Source organism: Halyomorpha halys, unplaced genomic scaffold (genome assembly GCF_000696795.3).
Source record: "Halyomorpha halys isolate HHAL.00 unplaced genomic scaffold, Hhal_1.1 Scaffold748.1, whole genome shotgun sequence".
Lineage (NCBI taxonomy): Eukaryota > Metazoa > Arthropoda > Insecta > Hemiptera > Pentatomidae > Halyomorpha > Halyomorpha halys.
The window spans coordinates 535886-552813 of NW_027111006.1; the positions used below are offsets into that span (position 1 = coordinate 535886).

The 16928-nt window shown below is 27.4% G+C and overlaps 2 protein-coding genes across 7 annotated transcripts in view; one reads left to right on the plus strand and one right to left on the minus strand.

The window, feature by feature from the left end:
* lovit (loss of visual transmission) overlaps positions 1-7993 on the plus strand; it is a 60778-nt gene extending 52785 nt beyond the window's left edge. For all 3 annotated transcript variants that reach the window (XM_014428802.2, XM_014428804.2, XM_014428803.2), the window contains exons 6-13: positions 462-563; positions 973-1109; positions 1851-1964; positions 3057-3134; positions 4407-4571; positions 4691-4821; positions 6401-6575; positions 7624-7993. In XM_014428802.2, the coding sequence (XP_014284288.1) occupies positions 462-563; positions 973-1109; positions 1851-1964; positions 3057-3134; positions 4407-4571; positions 4691-4821; positions 6401-6575; positions 7624-7839 (1118 nt within the window). In that variant the 3' untranslated portion in view covers positions 7840-7993. The remainder of the gene's footprint in view (positions 1-461; positions 564-972; positions 1110-1850; positions 1965-3056; positions 3135-4406; positions 4572-4690; positions 4822-6400; positions 6576-7623) is intronic.
* Positions 7994-10835: 2842 nt separating this feature from the next.
* LOC106685844 (short neuropeptide F) overlaps positions 10836-16928 on the minus strand; it is a 273766-nt gene continuing 267673 nt past the window's right edge. For all 4 annotated transcript variants that reach the window (XM_067049106.1, XM_024364219.2, XM_014428798.3 and 1 more), the window contains one exon: positions 10836-11251. In XM_067049106.1, coding sequence (XP_066905207.1) covers positions 11201-11251 — 51 coding nt within the window. In that variant the 3' untranslated portion in view covers positions 10836-11200. The remainder of the gene's footprint in view (positions 11252-16928) is intronic.

Sequence of the window (16928 nt, forward strand, 5' to 3'; positions counted from 1 at the left end):
AGAAATATACTATTTTAATGAGCCAACGTTTCGCCCCACGTTGCAGGGCTTCTTCAGGGCTATTTTGACGGCAGTCAAAACAAAAATGCAAAAATTTTTGCCAGCCGTCAAAATAGCCCTGAAGAAGCCCTGAAACGTTGGCTCATTAAAATAGTATATTTCTACTATTTGAGTTTTTTTTTTACCGCACCCGGACCATATTCCTTTCATTTATTTTTATTATTTCACTTTTTTTATTATTATTATTTCCTCATTGTAGTTCTATGATTATTAATATATGATTTTTTTTTTATTTTATTAATTCTATTATGTTAATAAAATTACAATGAAAAATAATTAACTTTAATATATATTGTAAATGAAGGATAATATATACAAAACATAAAGTAGTTAAATATACATGTATTTACTTACATATCATTGAATGTTTTAAAAAATAAATAATTAATTTTATGTTGAAGAGGATCATGCAAGAGGTCTCAGTACCTTTACCATCATGGCAGGACTTGGAGGATTCATGGGTTATACAATGGGAGGGATAAATTGGGATATTACTTGGATAGGTAAGTAAATTAATGAAACAATTAATTTTCATTTTAATTTTTTATAGCATTGTATTAGGAAGTATTAATAACAGCTCATTTCCTCTGGTCAGGATGCTAAGTATTATAGAAAGTGGTATAAGAATTTGTATGTCCTATATAAAATATTTCATATAGAATACTATTTAAAGTGTTTTTGAATTCAGTTTATTAGTAGTGGGGAATGCCTTATTTCAATTCTAAAATCATGATCAGTCTATTTATTTATTAAATAAGGAGTGGAAAAAAAAATCCAGGATATAAATTACAAAATAATTAAAAACAAGATTAAGTAGTTGGAAGAAGTATGTTAATTTGATATATTATAATTTTATACTTAATATTCCTTATTTAGTATTAAAGAATTTTAAACTGATTGTTAATATTTCAGGAGAAATTCTTGGAGGTCATGTCAAAGCTGTTTTTTCACTAGTTACTATAATCTTTCTTATGTGTATAATGTGCACTGTAACAAGCTTCAAGGAAATGCCTCTACATGTAGTGTGCAGAAAAAGTTCTATACCTATGGTAAATTTAAAACTTTTAGAACTAAATACAACATTAATTATATTAAATTGTTCACAAAGATTTTTTATTTGGTTTTTCCTAATCTTTGCACCGCTAAATTCATTTTCATCAAAATTTATAAAAAAAATTATTTTGCACTATTTTATATATTGTTAATGAATTTTCATTCAAACATATTGTAAATTTATATAGTTTTCATTAATTAATCTATGGTTTGGCTGAATAATGACCTATGTTATATTTTTGCATGATCTGGTTTTTTACTGAATGATGTAATATTAAGAACATCAAATGAAAAACTAAATCTAGTTTCATATAGAAATTCCTTGAATTGGGTATTATAATATCATAATAATCTTTTGATTGAGGAATGAAATATTTTAAGCATTATAAATGTACTCTTTCAAAAATCAGCAGATAAGATTTAACAGTAAAATAGTATTTAATAGTTAAATATATTACTTTCAAAGCTAAAACATTAAGATTAGCATGTCTACCTTTATTAGAGATCAACATTTATTGATCTCATATAAATTTAAATAATCAATATAGACTATAAATCAGTCAAAGTCTCAATTAATGAATTATTTTAAGTAATAAAACTTACCCAACTAAAATAAACTGCAACAATAAACCTTCCAAAAATTATGTAACTGTGACAGACAATGCTCAACATTAAAAATAAATAGTTTAAGAGAATTTACTTTGATTAATATATTAGTTTTTCATTTTTCTTTTCAGCAACTCCAAAAATCATGTAATTTAGAAGAATCTCAGGAAGAGAAACTAATAAATGAAGAAAAAGATTCTTATGGAAGTGTAGATAATTCCAAGAATGCTTCTGAAATCTTAAAGGTAGTACATTCATATAATATTCTTTTAATTTTTCAGAACTAAAATTTTACTGGTTTCTTCTTAGATTTTATAGACTAGAAGTTCATAAAGAGCCAATATCTACTTTGTTATGATTAGGAGAATTTGAAAATGAGAAATTACGTGTCCTTCTTTTGAAGTTTTTTACATAGTAAGAAACAGGTGATAGTAGAGGTCTTGAATCTTGACACTATGAATACGAGATAACTATGAAAATTTTCATAGAATCAGCTTTAAACTGATTTTTTGTTTTATATTTTTCTTACCTCTATCAGGCTGATTCTAACATATAGGAAGGTTATTCTGTAGATAACAACCTGCCCTAACCAGTATGAGAGAGTAAGTTTTCATTTTGTGGGGCCACCAAAAAAAATAAGCCAACCCCCCCTCTCCCTTCCTCCCAGGCTGGAATTGAACCAGAATTGCTGCAGACTTGAGGTTACTCATGGCCTCTGATTTTTTTTAAAATCACCACTTCAGTACCTACTGCTACTGATTGGGGAACTAGATCAGAAAATGGGCCTTGAAATATATGACCTGGATATAATCCCCTTATAGGTAGCTCATGATAACCAGAGCTGGTGTGGCAAGAAAAATTTCTCGGGACCAACAAGAAATAAATTTGAATTGCCCCTGGTGAAAATGGAACACATTGGCTTTGTGGACAATGTCATTTTTTGAGATACAGTGTTTGATAGGTCAGTGAGTGGTATTACAGATAACAGATGCACATTGATGGTTTTATTTTATATGTAGATTAATTTATGAAATGTTCACAATGTGTCTTTATCAATTATAAACAAAAAGAGGACGACAGTCTTTGTAAATTTTATAGATTTATTAGATATTGATGCTATTAAATGCTGAAAGTAGTTCTCAGTACAATTCTTTTTTTTATCCTTACCAGTGAAAACTGTTTGTTATTTAACCTTGCAATGTGGTATTGATTGTATTACGAATGTTATTTTTATTTCATTATTTTGTGATCATGAAGATAATAATAAAAACTATAATTTTTTTTATTATTATTATATTGTTTTTATTAATTTATTTTTTTCAAATTTTACATAACAGGAACAAAAGACAGTTATGAAAACCATTGAAGAAGAAACCACCACAGGAATCGACATTAATCCAAATGAAGAACTAAAGGTAGTATTATATAGAAATTTCAAAATTTAGTGTTATATCATAATATTCTTTTGATTGAGGAAAGAAATACAGAAAGTTGTTGATTAACAACTTAATCCTACTTATCCCTACTAATAATTACTACTTATTCATGCTCTATAGTCATTGATTACCTCACAGGCTTGTTTCACAAAAATTTTAATCATCAATTGATCAAAATTTTTCACAAAAAATTTAATCTATTTAGAGTAATCATATCCAATTTTGAATGAAACAGTCCTTTAGATCAAGGCATTTCATTCAAGTTGTCCCATAAATTTTCAAAATGTACATTTCTTTCTAAAAATAAAACCCTGGCAGTTAAGGCATTTCATTGGATATTATTTTAAAAATTGTTGAATTTACAATGTTTCTCCCAAATACACTGTTAAATGTGTATTTCCTTTTATTAATAACATGTGATCTGCTGAAGGATTAAATAGAAATGGTTTATTCAATTTTAATTGTTTATTTATTTTGTCTATTTGTGAACAGATTCATGAAAATAAAATGTTTTCAAAAAATAAGTGGTCCACAGAAATACTTTTGGAGAAAAATCCCAAGGATTTTCAAGCGAAAGAAATTAATTTAATATATTTAATTAATATAAACTTCTACTTAATTTGAATGCAATGAAAGTTTAAAAAAGCTAAATTTCTTATTCAGTTTCAACTCAATGATAATAAATGTTTGAATATATGAGCTTTTTTTAAAATTTTATGTTGCTAATTTTTTACTTTTCTTTTTTTTCATGAATCAGGTTGAAATTACATCAATTTTAGGCTTCAAAAATTTATCTAAAACATGTTATTTTGAATTAAAATTCCCAAAATTTTCCATGTTATATTTTCTTTGGATATTCCATACACTCCTATAATTTGATCACCCCATTTTGTACCAAAAACCTTTATGGCCATCCTACTCTAACTGTAAATTAATACCAAGTCATTTTGATTGAAATTATTATTATTTCTTGAAAATATTGATCCAATTATGACCTAAACTAAGTATTTTTTTTCCTCTTCATTAGTTAACTTTCTATTGCAATAAACAATTTAATATACATCTTTCATATGAATATATATTGTTTTTGTTAACTTATTTTCTTTATATATGCAATCTTTATTGTTATGATTGTTGTATGTCCTGATTTTTAATTGGTTTTTCATATATTTCCATTGAAAAGTAGTAAATACTAAATTCAACTTAATATAAATTTCTTTTAACTTGATGGAATATTTTTTATCTTATCAGGTATCATCACCAAGTTTAAGAGAATATCTCATGTCAATTATCTTCATGCCAGCATCTCTTAAAATTCTTTGTCTAACAAATCTCTTTTCTTGGATGGCTCATGTTTGTTACTCATTATACTTCACCGACTATGTTGGAGAAGCTGTTTTCGGAGGAGATCCTAAAGTAAGTTATAATATTAAAATTTCACCATAATAACACAATGTCATTTAGTCAAAATATAAGTAAATATATTTATATATATGAAGATATAATAGCTATGGATATGGTTAATATTTTGACAGGCAGAGGAAGGATCAGTCGCACATGATTTATACAAAGATGGTGTGAGGTTTGGTTGTTATGGTATGGCAATGTATTCATTATCTTGTTCCTGCTATTCAATGCTAATAGAAAAGCTCATCAAGAAATATAGGTACTTAACATATTTTAAATATTATTTAGGTTTTTAGGCTAATTTTTTTGGACTAAAATGCACAATGGAAAATATAAAAATATAGAAAAGTCAAAACTGTTTTTAATTACAATAATTTGCAGTATTTGTACTTCTATAGTCTATTTCAGCAGTTTAAAAAAAAGTCTTTTTATTCTTTAGTAACATCCTAATAAACAAAATGCTTTCAAAATTTAATTTTACTTTCAATATTAATACACTTAGGAAACAGAAAAAGTATTTGGTTTTAGAATTTAGAATATTCAGGAATTTTCTTGGTTATTTAAAAAAAAAATTAGTACTAAGAGAAAATTCTGGAACTGTTAAATTTTCCGTAAGAGATGATGCATCATTTAAAATTTAACTCTTGGTCAGGCTCAATACTATTCCATACTCATTCTGACAGTACTCATTTGTGAGATTGAAAATTAAATTTCTACTTAGACTTAAATGAAAAATTAACAAACTGAACTTTCTGCTTTTAAAAGATTATATTTGTGTTTTAATATAAGATTGTTACATAATCAAATGAATAAAAAATATTTAAAGGATATGATCAAATACAATTCATTTCACGAATTATATAGGAAATAACAATGATCATGGAATTAGTGGTATAAGCATAAGTACACAAATATTGTAAATAAATAAAAAAATTATTATGGAAATAATTTTAAATTTAAGAAATCAATAATACTTTTGTAATAGTACACAATACATCCAGTAAATTTAAATGTCTGCAACTAATGTCAATTGTAAAATTTGAGGAAATTTCAACCCTGTACTTGTATTATTGTATTAATGATGAATTGGAAAGCTAATGTAGTTTGTACCCTCTTTTAGGAAATCCTGTCTTTGGACACACAACAATTAGGTACTTCATCTCACAGATTAATTACGTCTAAAGGCACAGCACAAACGCTTTTAAATTTATGTTGATAACTAGAGTTGTCGATACTAATTGGTACCAGTCCTTTTTTTTTTTTTTTTTTTTTTTTGTAAACTTGTGAAATAGTGAGTGTGACAGAAACTGGCTATCCTGTAATGAGCAAGAATGGTTGATTCTTGTGTGGTCAATTTTCAAGTGGGCCAGAGTGAATTCTCTGTGCTGCTATTAGCTGCATACCATGATTTTAGTTTGTATTTTTTAGTCTGTTTTAATTTGCTCAGAGAGCTTTCATTGTGTGCCATCCGTCTGATATTTTCTATTTGAAGGGCCTAGTAAAATCTGATGGGGTTAATACAGTTGTGACTCTCTGCCTAGGATTTATAAAATGGGTGCTTTTATGGCAATCTCATTTGCCAATTTGTTGCTTGGAATGGTGTACCTTAGTACCTATATGATATTTATTTGCCTATTTGTCTCAAATTAGGGGATAAATTGTGGAATAGTTTGATATTCAGTAGTACCAAGTAAATGCTGAGAAGGTATCTTTGAAGAATAAATATATGAATATGTCATTACCGGTATTGTTAAAACTATCTGTAGTTTTTCCAGGTTATTGCTAACATAGTTTCTTTTAATCTATGAAGTGTGATACTAAGTTTTTTTTAATAATAGGGCCAGAAAGGTTTATGTTGGAGGTTTACTATTTTTTGGATTTGGCATGCTTTTAATGGGAGCTAGCCGAAGCAGGATTGGAGTGATTTGTTTTTCATGGGCTGCTGGAGTAATGTATTCCACTCTCTTCACTATGCCGTATCTGTTAGTTGCCCATTATCATTCTACTAATGTGGTAAGTACTATAAATTACACATGAGAACAATGTTTTTACATATTAAATAAAATATTTATATATAATATTTGAAATTTATTTGCATAATCAATTTGTTATTTGATGAAAAAAAAAGAGAAAAACAATTTTCTTAAAAATTCAATTGAAATAGGAATTAGTCAAAATGTTCAAAATAATAATTTTAATTTTTAAGTGATTAACAAATATAGAAACAATTCTTTGTCAAGTTGTTTTCTCCTTGATCTATTAGAGTAACTTTTTTTACTATAATTTTTACACAAGTTTAGCCTCCAATAGACCATTAAACTTTTATTTTATTTCCTTTTCTACTTACTTGGCCAAACATTTACACTTCCAATTTGGGCCTTTTGAGTATCTTGCAACAAAAAGCTACTCAAAATATTTATGAATGAGTATGGTAGTCTCCACTTAACTACCAATTAATTGCTGACCTATGCTTTATTAAAAATGTTTATTAATACTATTTCTTCAATCTTAGGGTTTTAGACATATATATATAAAATATACTTTCATTTTAAAAGATAAACATAAACTTCCTTTATTAATTCAAAATGGAATGGTTGAACTGTGGCATTACCAGGTCATTTAAAGATACTTTAAAGGAAAAACTTCTACAAGAACTAGTAGCTATTATTTGAGAGGAACTAGGACAACTGTTTCCAAGTACAGTTTAATGCTCCCATGTAATATGTTATTTTCTTACAAACTTTTCAAAGTATATTAGGATTAGAATTATTTTCCCCTGATACATCTCTTTTTCCTGAAAATACTCCATTTCAAATGTAACTATTCCCGTTTCAGATGAAACACCTTGGAAATTAATACAGAAATTTGTTGTGAAAAATATTCAAAACAGATATTAATGATGCGTGGATTTCTAATAATCATCTATCAAAAATACGACCTTTGTTTTATTAGTATTTCATAGCTAATTTGTATAAGTCTGGAGTATTTTTTTGATTAGTGATAATATTTTGACTTTTAAAATTAACTATATTTTAATTTGAAAACAATGTTTTTCCTGCAGTTTGACAAGGCTGGTAACGACATGGGAATGAGAGGTTTAGGAACTGATGTTGCCATAGTAAGCTCGATGGTGTTCCTGGCACAATTCTGCTTGTCACTCTGCATGGGATCGCTCATCAGTTATGCTCAGACAACTACCGTTGTTGTTATTGTATCTGGGTGTTTAAGTATATGTGGCAGCATAGCTGCATCTAAAGTACTGTATCTTGATTTGTAGAATATGTCTATACATTACCAAATATCGAGTTTCTAATAAGATTATTTTAATCACTAGTTAAGATTGAATATTCATGGTTCAGGTAATCATTGATTATATATTATTGTTGGATACTAAAAGAATATTTTTTGTCTTCTATTTGATGTGTATCATTGTAAATTGTAGCAAGATAGTCTGGGTGGTGGTCATAAAAGGTATGAAATAGTACAAAAAACAATTTTTTTATCTACATTTCACCTCACTTTGCAAGACTGCGACATGGAAGTTTAACATTACACTGACCAATAAATAGTTTTTCTCACGATTTTGTTATAAATATGACCACCACCAGGAATATCTTACAATTCACTACATACGGTCAACTACTAATCTTCCAATTTAAACATAAAAGTTTTGTGTTTGACAAAATTCTATTGTCTTGTTTAATGCATTTTCATAATTTTTTTTACAGAATATTGGTTACTTGTGTAGGTTTATCAAATATTTTTTTCATATGATAATTAAAATATTTGTTATATTTTCACTCATTGTTATATTCACCAACAAAATCTGTTTCAAATTACTACAAAAAATGGTGTAGTAAGTAATAGAAAAAAAATAGTTGAATGGAATCTTAAAATTTATTTTTTGTACTGGTATTACTGATAATATCCCTAGAAATATAGCACTCTCTTGAAAATGCCTTAAAATTTGTAGGTTGATATAATAATTTGGTAAACTTATTTTAATTTGTAAATTTTCTATTTATTTTTGAAAATGGCAATGCCAATTCATTACTGGTTTTATAAATATCAATTTAATAATCTTTTGAATTAGCTTCAGAGCTTGTGGAATAATATTCTTTCGAAGTTGAAGTTTCATCTATAATTTTTATACTTCTTCTAAGGTTCCTATGATTTATTTTTTAATTTTAATTAAACAATGCATTTAATGCACCCAGATTTATTGAATTAAAATAAAGGAGCCCACTTTCAACAGTTTAGTACATAAAACTAATTATTACTTTAAAATATTTAATTTTATAAAAGTAGGTATTGTGTCCCAAAATTGAATTATATTTAAAATCATTATATTCATATTTTATTCAGTATTATTTATTAATAACAAATTATGTTAAATAGGTAATTAATTATTTAAATTTAATTTTTAAAATAATTAAACTACTTCAGAATCTATTCATATTTATTTTTCCGAAAGCACAAATAAGGAAGGTTCAATGAATGAACTGTTCAAGTAAAAACATATTGTTTTCAGAGATATATATTTTGTACATGGGTGATTAAGTACAATTTGGAATATGTATTCATTAGAATATTAATATTAAGTATCCAAGAAATGGATTTTTTTTCTCTTGCAATTGTATTCTGGTACTACTATACAGGTTCCAGCAACGGAAACATCAAAATTCACTTATATTGAATGCTACAACATAGTATAAGCCCTATCCACTTAAAAGGAATCATTGTTGTGTTTCTTCTTTCCTTCTGAGTAAAGTGAAGTTAGCAGCTGTGATTTAATTAAAGGAGTAATAATAATAATAGTAAAAATAGGATTTTTGAAATTACTACCATTGGAGCTGTTTTGTACAATGGTACCTGTGTTCCTAAAAATATATATTGTTGTTTGTTATAATGATGAATAGTGTTGTTGTTTGTTCATTTAACTAATTTTATTTATTATGTTCATTTTATGTATATTATTAATTAAATAATTAAGAGAGATTCTCATAATTCTGTTTTGATAAGCTTCATTACTTGATCTGAAAGAGCACTAATTATATATTGCACTTCACCATAAATTATAAAATATACAAATAATTAAGTTATTCAATGATGTAAATATTAGTTTTGAATAAATAATTTGAGGATGATATAGTGTTTTTTCGTTGATATTGTTCAATTGCTGGAAATTGATGAATGGAGAGTTGGAATAAAATGTGATATTTTGTTAGAGGAAGCAATATCTCAGCGGGTTTCAAATCCAAATTAAATTTGTATTGGATGGGATTATGCATATGCTCAGCCCATATTGGGCTCTTTAAGGTTTCTGACTCAGCGTTTTACAGAATCCATTGAATTTATAACTACATTATAAACAACAACCAAAAAAATACATAGTGGTTCTATCTAGTCAATTTAGGCATAAATTTTGTTGGCATAAAATATGCATTGTTAGGCCGAGGTGGTGTTTTGCAGAGAATGTAATAGTATTTGGCAATGCGAATAAAGCTTATATATTTCATCATTTTAATGAACATGTTATAAGAGTTAGTAAAAATGTTGTACTGAAAAAAAAATACCAATAATATTTTTCTGAAAATGGAGACTTTCTAAAAATATATTTTAATACACCTCGTACAGTTATATGAAAAAAAAAATTATAACGTAGTTTTTTCATGTATTTATTTTTATTCATTAAAATACTACTAATTTATGTTTCAAAATTATTTACAGTAATCTTTAAAATTTTTATAAATTCTTGATGAATTTATGAATGAATTAAAGGATTAAAGATTTTAGTAAAGTTTTTTTCTGAAGTGTATTCTATCCTTTCACAAGGTAAATTTCACTCTCTTAATTTTTTATCCCTTCTTTTATTATTCATTTATTTTACTTTTTTAATACATAATTAATTACTTCTTTATTATAATTAATAAATCAGTCCTGTAACAGGTTGTTTATCAAAGTTCTAAATGCTGATTAATCTCTTGTATTAAGCAGTGATTAGACTCAGGAGAGTGTAAAACTTGCACAGACTAACCCTACAACATTTAGCATGTTTTCTGCCTCGAAAACTTTTATTGTGTCAAGCCAAGAGATTTGTACTCGCTTCATCCAGCAGGAGACTCAATCTGGCAAGTTACCTGTCTCCCTCTGTCATAAATATGCTCTTGGTAAAAATAGTTCTACTTCTGTGGCATTAAAGTCATATAATGAAGAAATTCAGGATTCAGATATAAATTAAAATGCCTAATCAGTTTAATTCAATAAAACAAATATTCTTAATGTCTGTATTTGTTCAAGCACTCACATTAAAATTTCACAATTGTTTTTAAACATAATTTTATAAACTATTTCTTACAGATGTCAGTCAAGTTATTCATAATACACAAAATAGATTTCAAGACCACTGTTTATTTAAACCAGTGTTATGATTAACAGATTGGTAAACAAACAGATAAGTATTTTAATGACTTACGGATAATCTAAAACTATATTGAACAATCTAAAGTCATACACAGATAAAAATATACTTTTTCAAATATTTTTATTAATCCTGATGGGAAAAAGGACACAGGTAAATAAGTAGACAACACTAATTGCTATTGGGAAGGGTTATACACTTTTATTTCATTAATAAATTAATTATCAAGTGAGTCGAACATGTTGTGTTCCATCCCATGATCTCCCAGCTGAAACAGAAAAATAAAAACAATATTAATAATTTTAAAATACTTTTTAAGCAACTATTTATATCAAGTACAGAATGCTTTTAGTATCTTGAAAGAAAAATATATTAATTACAAACTGTATTTTGTAAGAAAAGTATTTCAAATACAAATACACTTGCGCATTTTGGAAGAATATAATGTCAAATATACAGTACTCCTTATCATTTCATATGAAATACTTTTTATATTATGTCATATCGGTATTATGTCACAAAAGTACCCTCTAGTAAATACTTTAAATATTATGATAACTAAAGACCATTTAACACATTAGCACCTATTTGTTATTACACATATTTGTTCAAGGAAATGTGAGCCATGGAAGTTGTTTAAAAAAAAAATGTAAAATCCAGAGAAGAATCAATATAATTCGAAAATCTCCAAACATTATGTAAGCACGGAAAAGAAAGGGTAAGTATAACTGAAATTACTATCCTCGGGATGAGGTTTGAAAATAATACATTGCATTTTTGGGACCCAAATACACCAGTTCAACTCAAAATATTATTGGCATGACTTAAATCATAATGCTATGAATCAATAATCACAAAAAAGTATAAATTATATTTTATTGCAACTGAAAAAATTAAGAGCAATAATACCCCTACAGAGGAAGTAAACAGGAAGAATTATTTAAAAAAGTAACTGAAAATCTACACAAATAATATTTTGTTCCATATTCTTCATTGGTGTTGAGTAAAATATTTTAAAACAATGGATGAATGTCACTGTATTGTCATTTTGAGTTATTTTTCAATTGTGGGTTTACATTATAAAATTAGAACAAATACCCTATTTTGGTTTTTAATTTTTTTTTTGTTTTACGGAGGTAGATTTTTTCAAGTTATAAATTGTATAAAACTAGATAGGCATAAATAACACAGATTTGAATAAAATATCCAAATGATAGACCATAGTGTTATCTATTGCAATACTTTAATGGGGTCTGGAAATGAACTTAAAATACAAGTTAGGTGGGGAACCATCTCCCTAGATGGGACTGATACCTAATCATTACTTTCTCCATTGCTTGCCTTTCAGAAAGGACCCTTGCAGCAAAGTTATGATTGGAATATTCGTGAAAAAGTGATTTCATTAAAATATTCCACTGAAAGTTTTTTTTTTTATATTAATGTTTCAATAACTTTTTTCATTTTACTTTTTAACCAGATTATATAAAACTTACAATAAATTTATTGCTTTAAATTAAAACTATCAGTTTCAATGTATTAATTTATTTTAATCCTAAGAGCAAACAAAATCTGATGCAATAAGCCAAGAATTACATTTCTAACATAATTGATAAGACAAATAATAGATTTTGTTTTATTATATAAATTAATATATTACATCTTATATAAACATTATGCTTCAATAATTTTATTAGTGAAATGATATTGTAATAATAATAGTATATTACATTCTTTAATGAATATTTTATATTTTTATAAATTATAATTTAAGCTGTATAGAAAAATACTAGAAAGGTTAAAAAAAAATAAATAAATAAAAATAGATAAGAGAGTTTAAAAATACTCACTTGGTAAACATTTAAAATTCTTATAAATGATAACCTTCGTTTTTGATACATATAAATTATTTATTTTAATAAACAGTATAACTGATTGACTCTTAAATTATTTGGGGTTTTTCTAATAAACTGCCACTTTCGAAATTTGGAAAAAAAAGAAAAGAAAAAGAAAACTGAAAATTCAACTTCATTGAAACTAGCCTTAAAGATCAGAGTTAGAGTTATATCTATGACTGTAAAATCTTATATGGTTTGCGAGTTTTACAATTTTCAGTATATCTGAGAATTTTTGAAAATAACAAACTCTATTGCTTTATGTAATGCGACTCATGCTCTAAATTTTTTTGTTATGATTTTTCAAAAGTTTTTTTTGCGACAAAAATTATTAGGAGTCCGTTAAGCCTACAAAAATCTTAATAATTTTGGAAACTTACTTTTTGATTGTACATTAATAATTTTAAAAAAAAAACAGAAAATTTTCATCATCCATACTTTTAAAGTTATTGCTTTATTTAGGAATTTTATGTTTATGTTTAACGAAAAATCTTGATAAAAACATCTCAGATTTTTGGAACAACGAGCTGACACGTTACCTTCACTTTCTCAATTATTATTTTTTGTTTGGCAAGTAAGTAAAATGAAATTACATTAGGATATTGGCTAAACTACTGTTTACAATGCTAATCAATATATGACTATTTATTTTATTACATTGATGCGGATGTTTGGTTATACAATAAGTGAAGGAATAGGTGTTGTTTAAAGGAAAGAATGGATGAGGACTGGCGAATGGAGATGGGGAGAGAATCCCAGAAGGAGGTTGCACGTATGACGAAGGATTTGCTAAAGAAGGCGGTTCTATAGGAGGGCATATATAAATCAATCGGTTGAGATCAGGTGTTAAATGAGTGGATGGATGAACGAAGAGTGAGGAGATCAAGGATATAGGTAGGTTTTTTGATTTTAAGAACTTGGAATAGGAAAACACCAAGGAGGTATGGCCTTCGGGAGGTTGGATAGAGCCACTTCAACTCGGTATACCAGCGGGAGACTTGAGAGCGCCTTGGAAACCCAAAGATAAATCTTACAAAGCAATTCATGAGTCTCTTCAGTCTCAACTCTAGTCCTGCAGATAGCCCTCCATACACCAAGGATCCGTAGTCGAAATGGGTGAAGACGAGAGAGGATACTAGGAGCTGGCGGGTGTTCTGAGGAATGGAATTTCGGAATCTTAGGAATTGTTTGAGTTACAGTTATGGATTTGCGTGTGATTTGGGAAATATGATTATTCCAGGAGTGGTGTTGGTCGAAGGTGACTCCAAGGTTTTTTATTGTGGGATAGAAATGAATCGGTTGGTTGTTAAGGAAGAATAGAGGACAGTAAAGGAGGGAATGAAGGAGGCGCTTGGAACCAATAAGAATGGCCTTGGTTTATTTATATAAATTATATATGTAAAATATACATATAATCTGATTTAGGATTATCTTTCAATTAACTATAAGCTTTTTCTGCTACCAAATAAAATATTATTCAATAACAAGTACAGTTTAAATAATACATAAAAAAAAAAATAGGTGTTTAGGGTTTTTAAATTAATATAACAACAAAGTTACTTATAGAAACAAGTAATAACAAACAACATGAAAAGTGACTTACGCCACTTTTATTCTCACATAAAAATTTGAAACCTAATTTGAAAGAACTTTATATTATTTATAAAAAATAAAATAAAAAATGAAAGAATGTCTCCCGACGAGTACCATGTTTTGTTATAATATAAAATGTCTTACAATACGAAAGTCATTAGTACTTAAAGATAAGTAGTGAAAAATTTAATGAAACTTATACACACATTAGTTACGCATGAAAAAACTAATACAGTAAAACGCCCGAAAGCTAAAAACATTTATAACCGAAAATTACGACTAATCAAAACAAAAATAATAATAAACTAAAACGTATAAATTAGTCTCCAAAAAAACTGTGTCAAAAATGTTTTCATAGATTAATTAGCCATTATTTTTTTTTAGATATTGGTGAGAGAAAAAAATTATTAAATCAAAAACTGTAAAACTTTAAGGTGTTCGAATTAATTTTCTCATTTTTACTAAAGAAGATGAAATTATGTTTATCAGAAAATGGTATTCCCTTTCTTTAATTAGATTTTATCAAAGCGTTGTGAAAAAAAAAATTCACTAATTCCAAGGGAAAATTATTAAAAATATATGAAGTATTTAAGTGTATAATATAAGTATACATCGTGTTGAATATTTAAAAAAAATAATGTATATTTTTTAAATGTTTTTTGTAACGATTATAAGATCAAAATATGAAGGCATAAAAGTACTTCAACCAAAGTTTGATATAGTTATTTGACTTTATCTACTTTAATATTTATATGACGGTGTCATATTCAGTTATATAACAAATTGAATTTCACTGGTAACAATTTCCTTTTTCTTTTTTTGAAATAGATCACTTCGTCTTTTATCCAGGAAAAATTGAGGGGCGGCGAAAAATTTATACCGAACGTCACGGGACTACTTCGCAAGACACACAACTCATTAATTCAACAGCCTCCTGATGTTTTTAGAGTGCATTCAAAGATTGTTTGGAAAGATCTTGGTACTAAGAACTTTTTTAAAGTTTTTCCTCCAGGGATTCTTTTATGGATAATAAAGCATTTATATATTCAAGATTAATAAGATAATGGCATGCAATCATCTGACTCTAATGCTCGCTCTAACCAGCTGAGAAACGAGGAATATAAAAACTGCCTAACGTTTTAAGCAAACTTAACCAATCAGAATAGGAATGATTAAATAGGAAAGCGAATGGGACTTTGTTATAATTTCTTGTGATTCGTAAGTTACTGAAAATGAATACTAGAAATGAAAAAATCTAATAGAATTTCAAGGTAGATGTCGAGATAAGCGGTATTGTAGAAATATATAAATAGTAATAATAAAGGATTACCGAAACCGAAGGTTAGATGTCAAGATAAGCGGTATTGTAGAAATATATAAATAGTAATAATAAAGGATTACCGAAACCGAAGGTTAGATGTCGAGATAAGCTGTATTATAGAAATATATAAATAGTAATAATTAAGGATTACCGAAACCGAAGGTTCGATCCCGACACTATAAATCGTTCTCTACGTGCATCTGTCAAATGACGCCAAACCAAACACAAATCTACTAAATCAGTCTTAACGCAATCCTTCAATCTAAGTTTCGGTCTACCCCTCGGAGGTTTACCCATTGGTTTATTGTTTATTAAAATTTTAGGGATCTGTTCGTTACCTAAGTCCCACAATCCTACACGCCTATCTCATTCGCCTCAATGCTATAACCTGAATTATATATACCGCCTGCAGTTCTCTCAATTCTACGGTAAACTCATCCTTTTTCAGTCCGAATGTTTTACTTTATGATTTATTTTCAAAAAACTTAAGACGCTGTTATTCCCTTAATGTAAGAGGGCATGCTTCGCATACCTAAAGAGCAGTGGGAAGGATAATAGTTATGTAAATTTTAACCTTTGACTTTTGGGACAGAATTAGAAATTGAAAAATAACAAGCATTTCCCACCTTTAAAATTACGTTTATTTCATCATCAATTTCGGTTCTTCTACTTATTATAGTACCTAAATACTTAAACCTATCTATCTGTACGAATGCATTTTCTCCTCACCGAGATTGCTTCTGTTTCTCCTGCTAACCATATACTTCGCTTTATCTGTATTTATTTCGAGACCTTGCTCCTTACTAAAGTTTATCAATACAGTTGTTTTTAATTTTATAATTTCCTTGTCTCCAGCCAATAATACCATAAAAGATCATCAGCATACTCAAGCAAAGGCATTTTACCGCCTAAAGTTAGACCCTTTTTGGTATGCATCAAATTTTTAATAATGTAATCTAGGGCTTGATTAAATACGATTGGTGATAAAGAATCTGCTTTTGTTAAACCCGACTTAATCTCGTAATTATCGAAAAATATAAAAATACATATGAGTAATTAGCAGAAAAAACAGACTTTCCTATTAATCTCGAATTTCCTAAAACTTATGACCTGATTTGACAATTATACTAAAATATTAA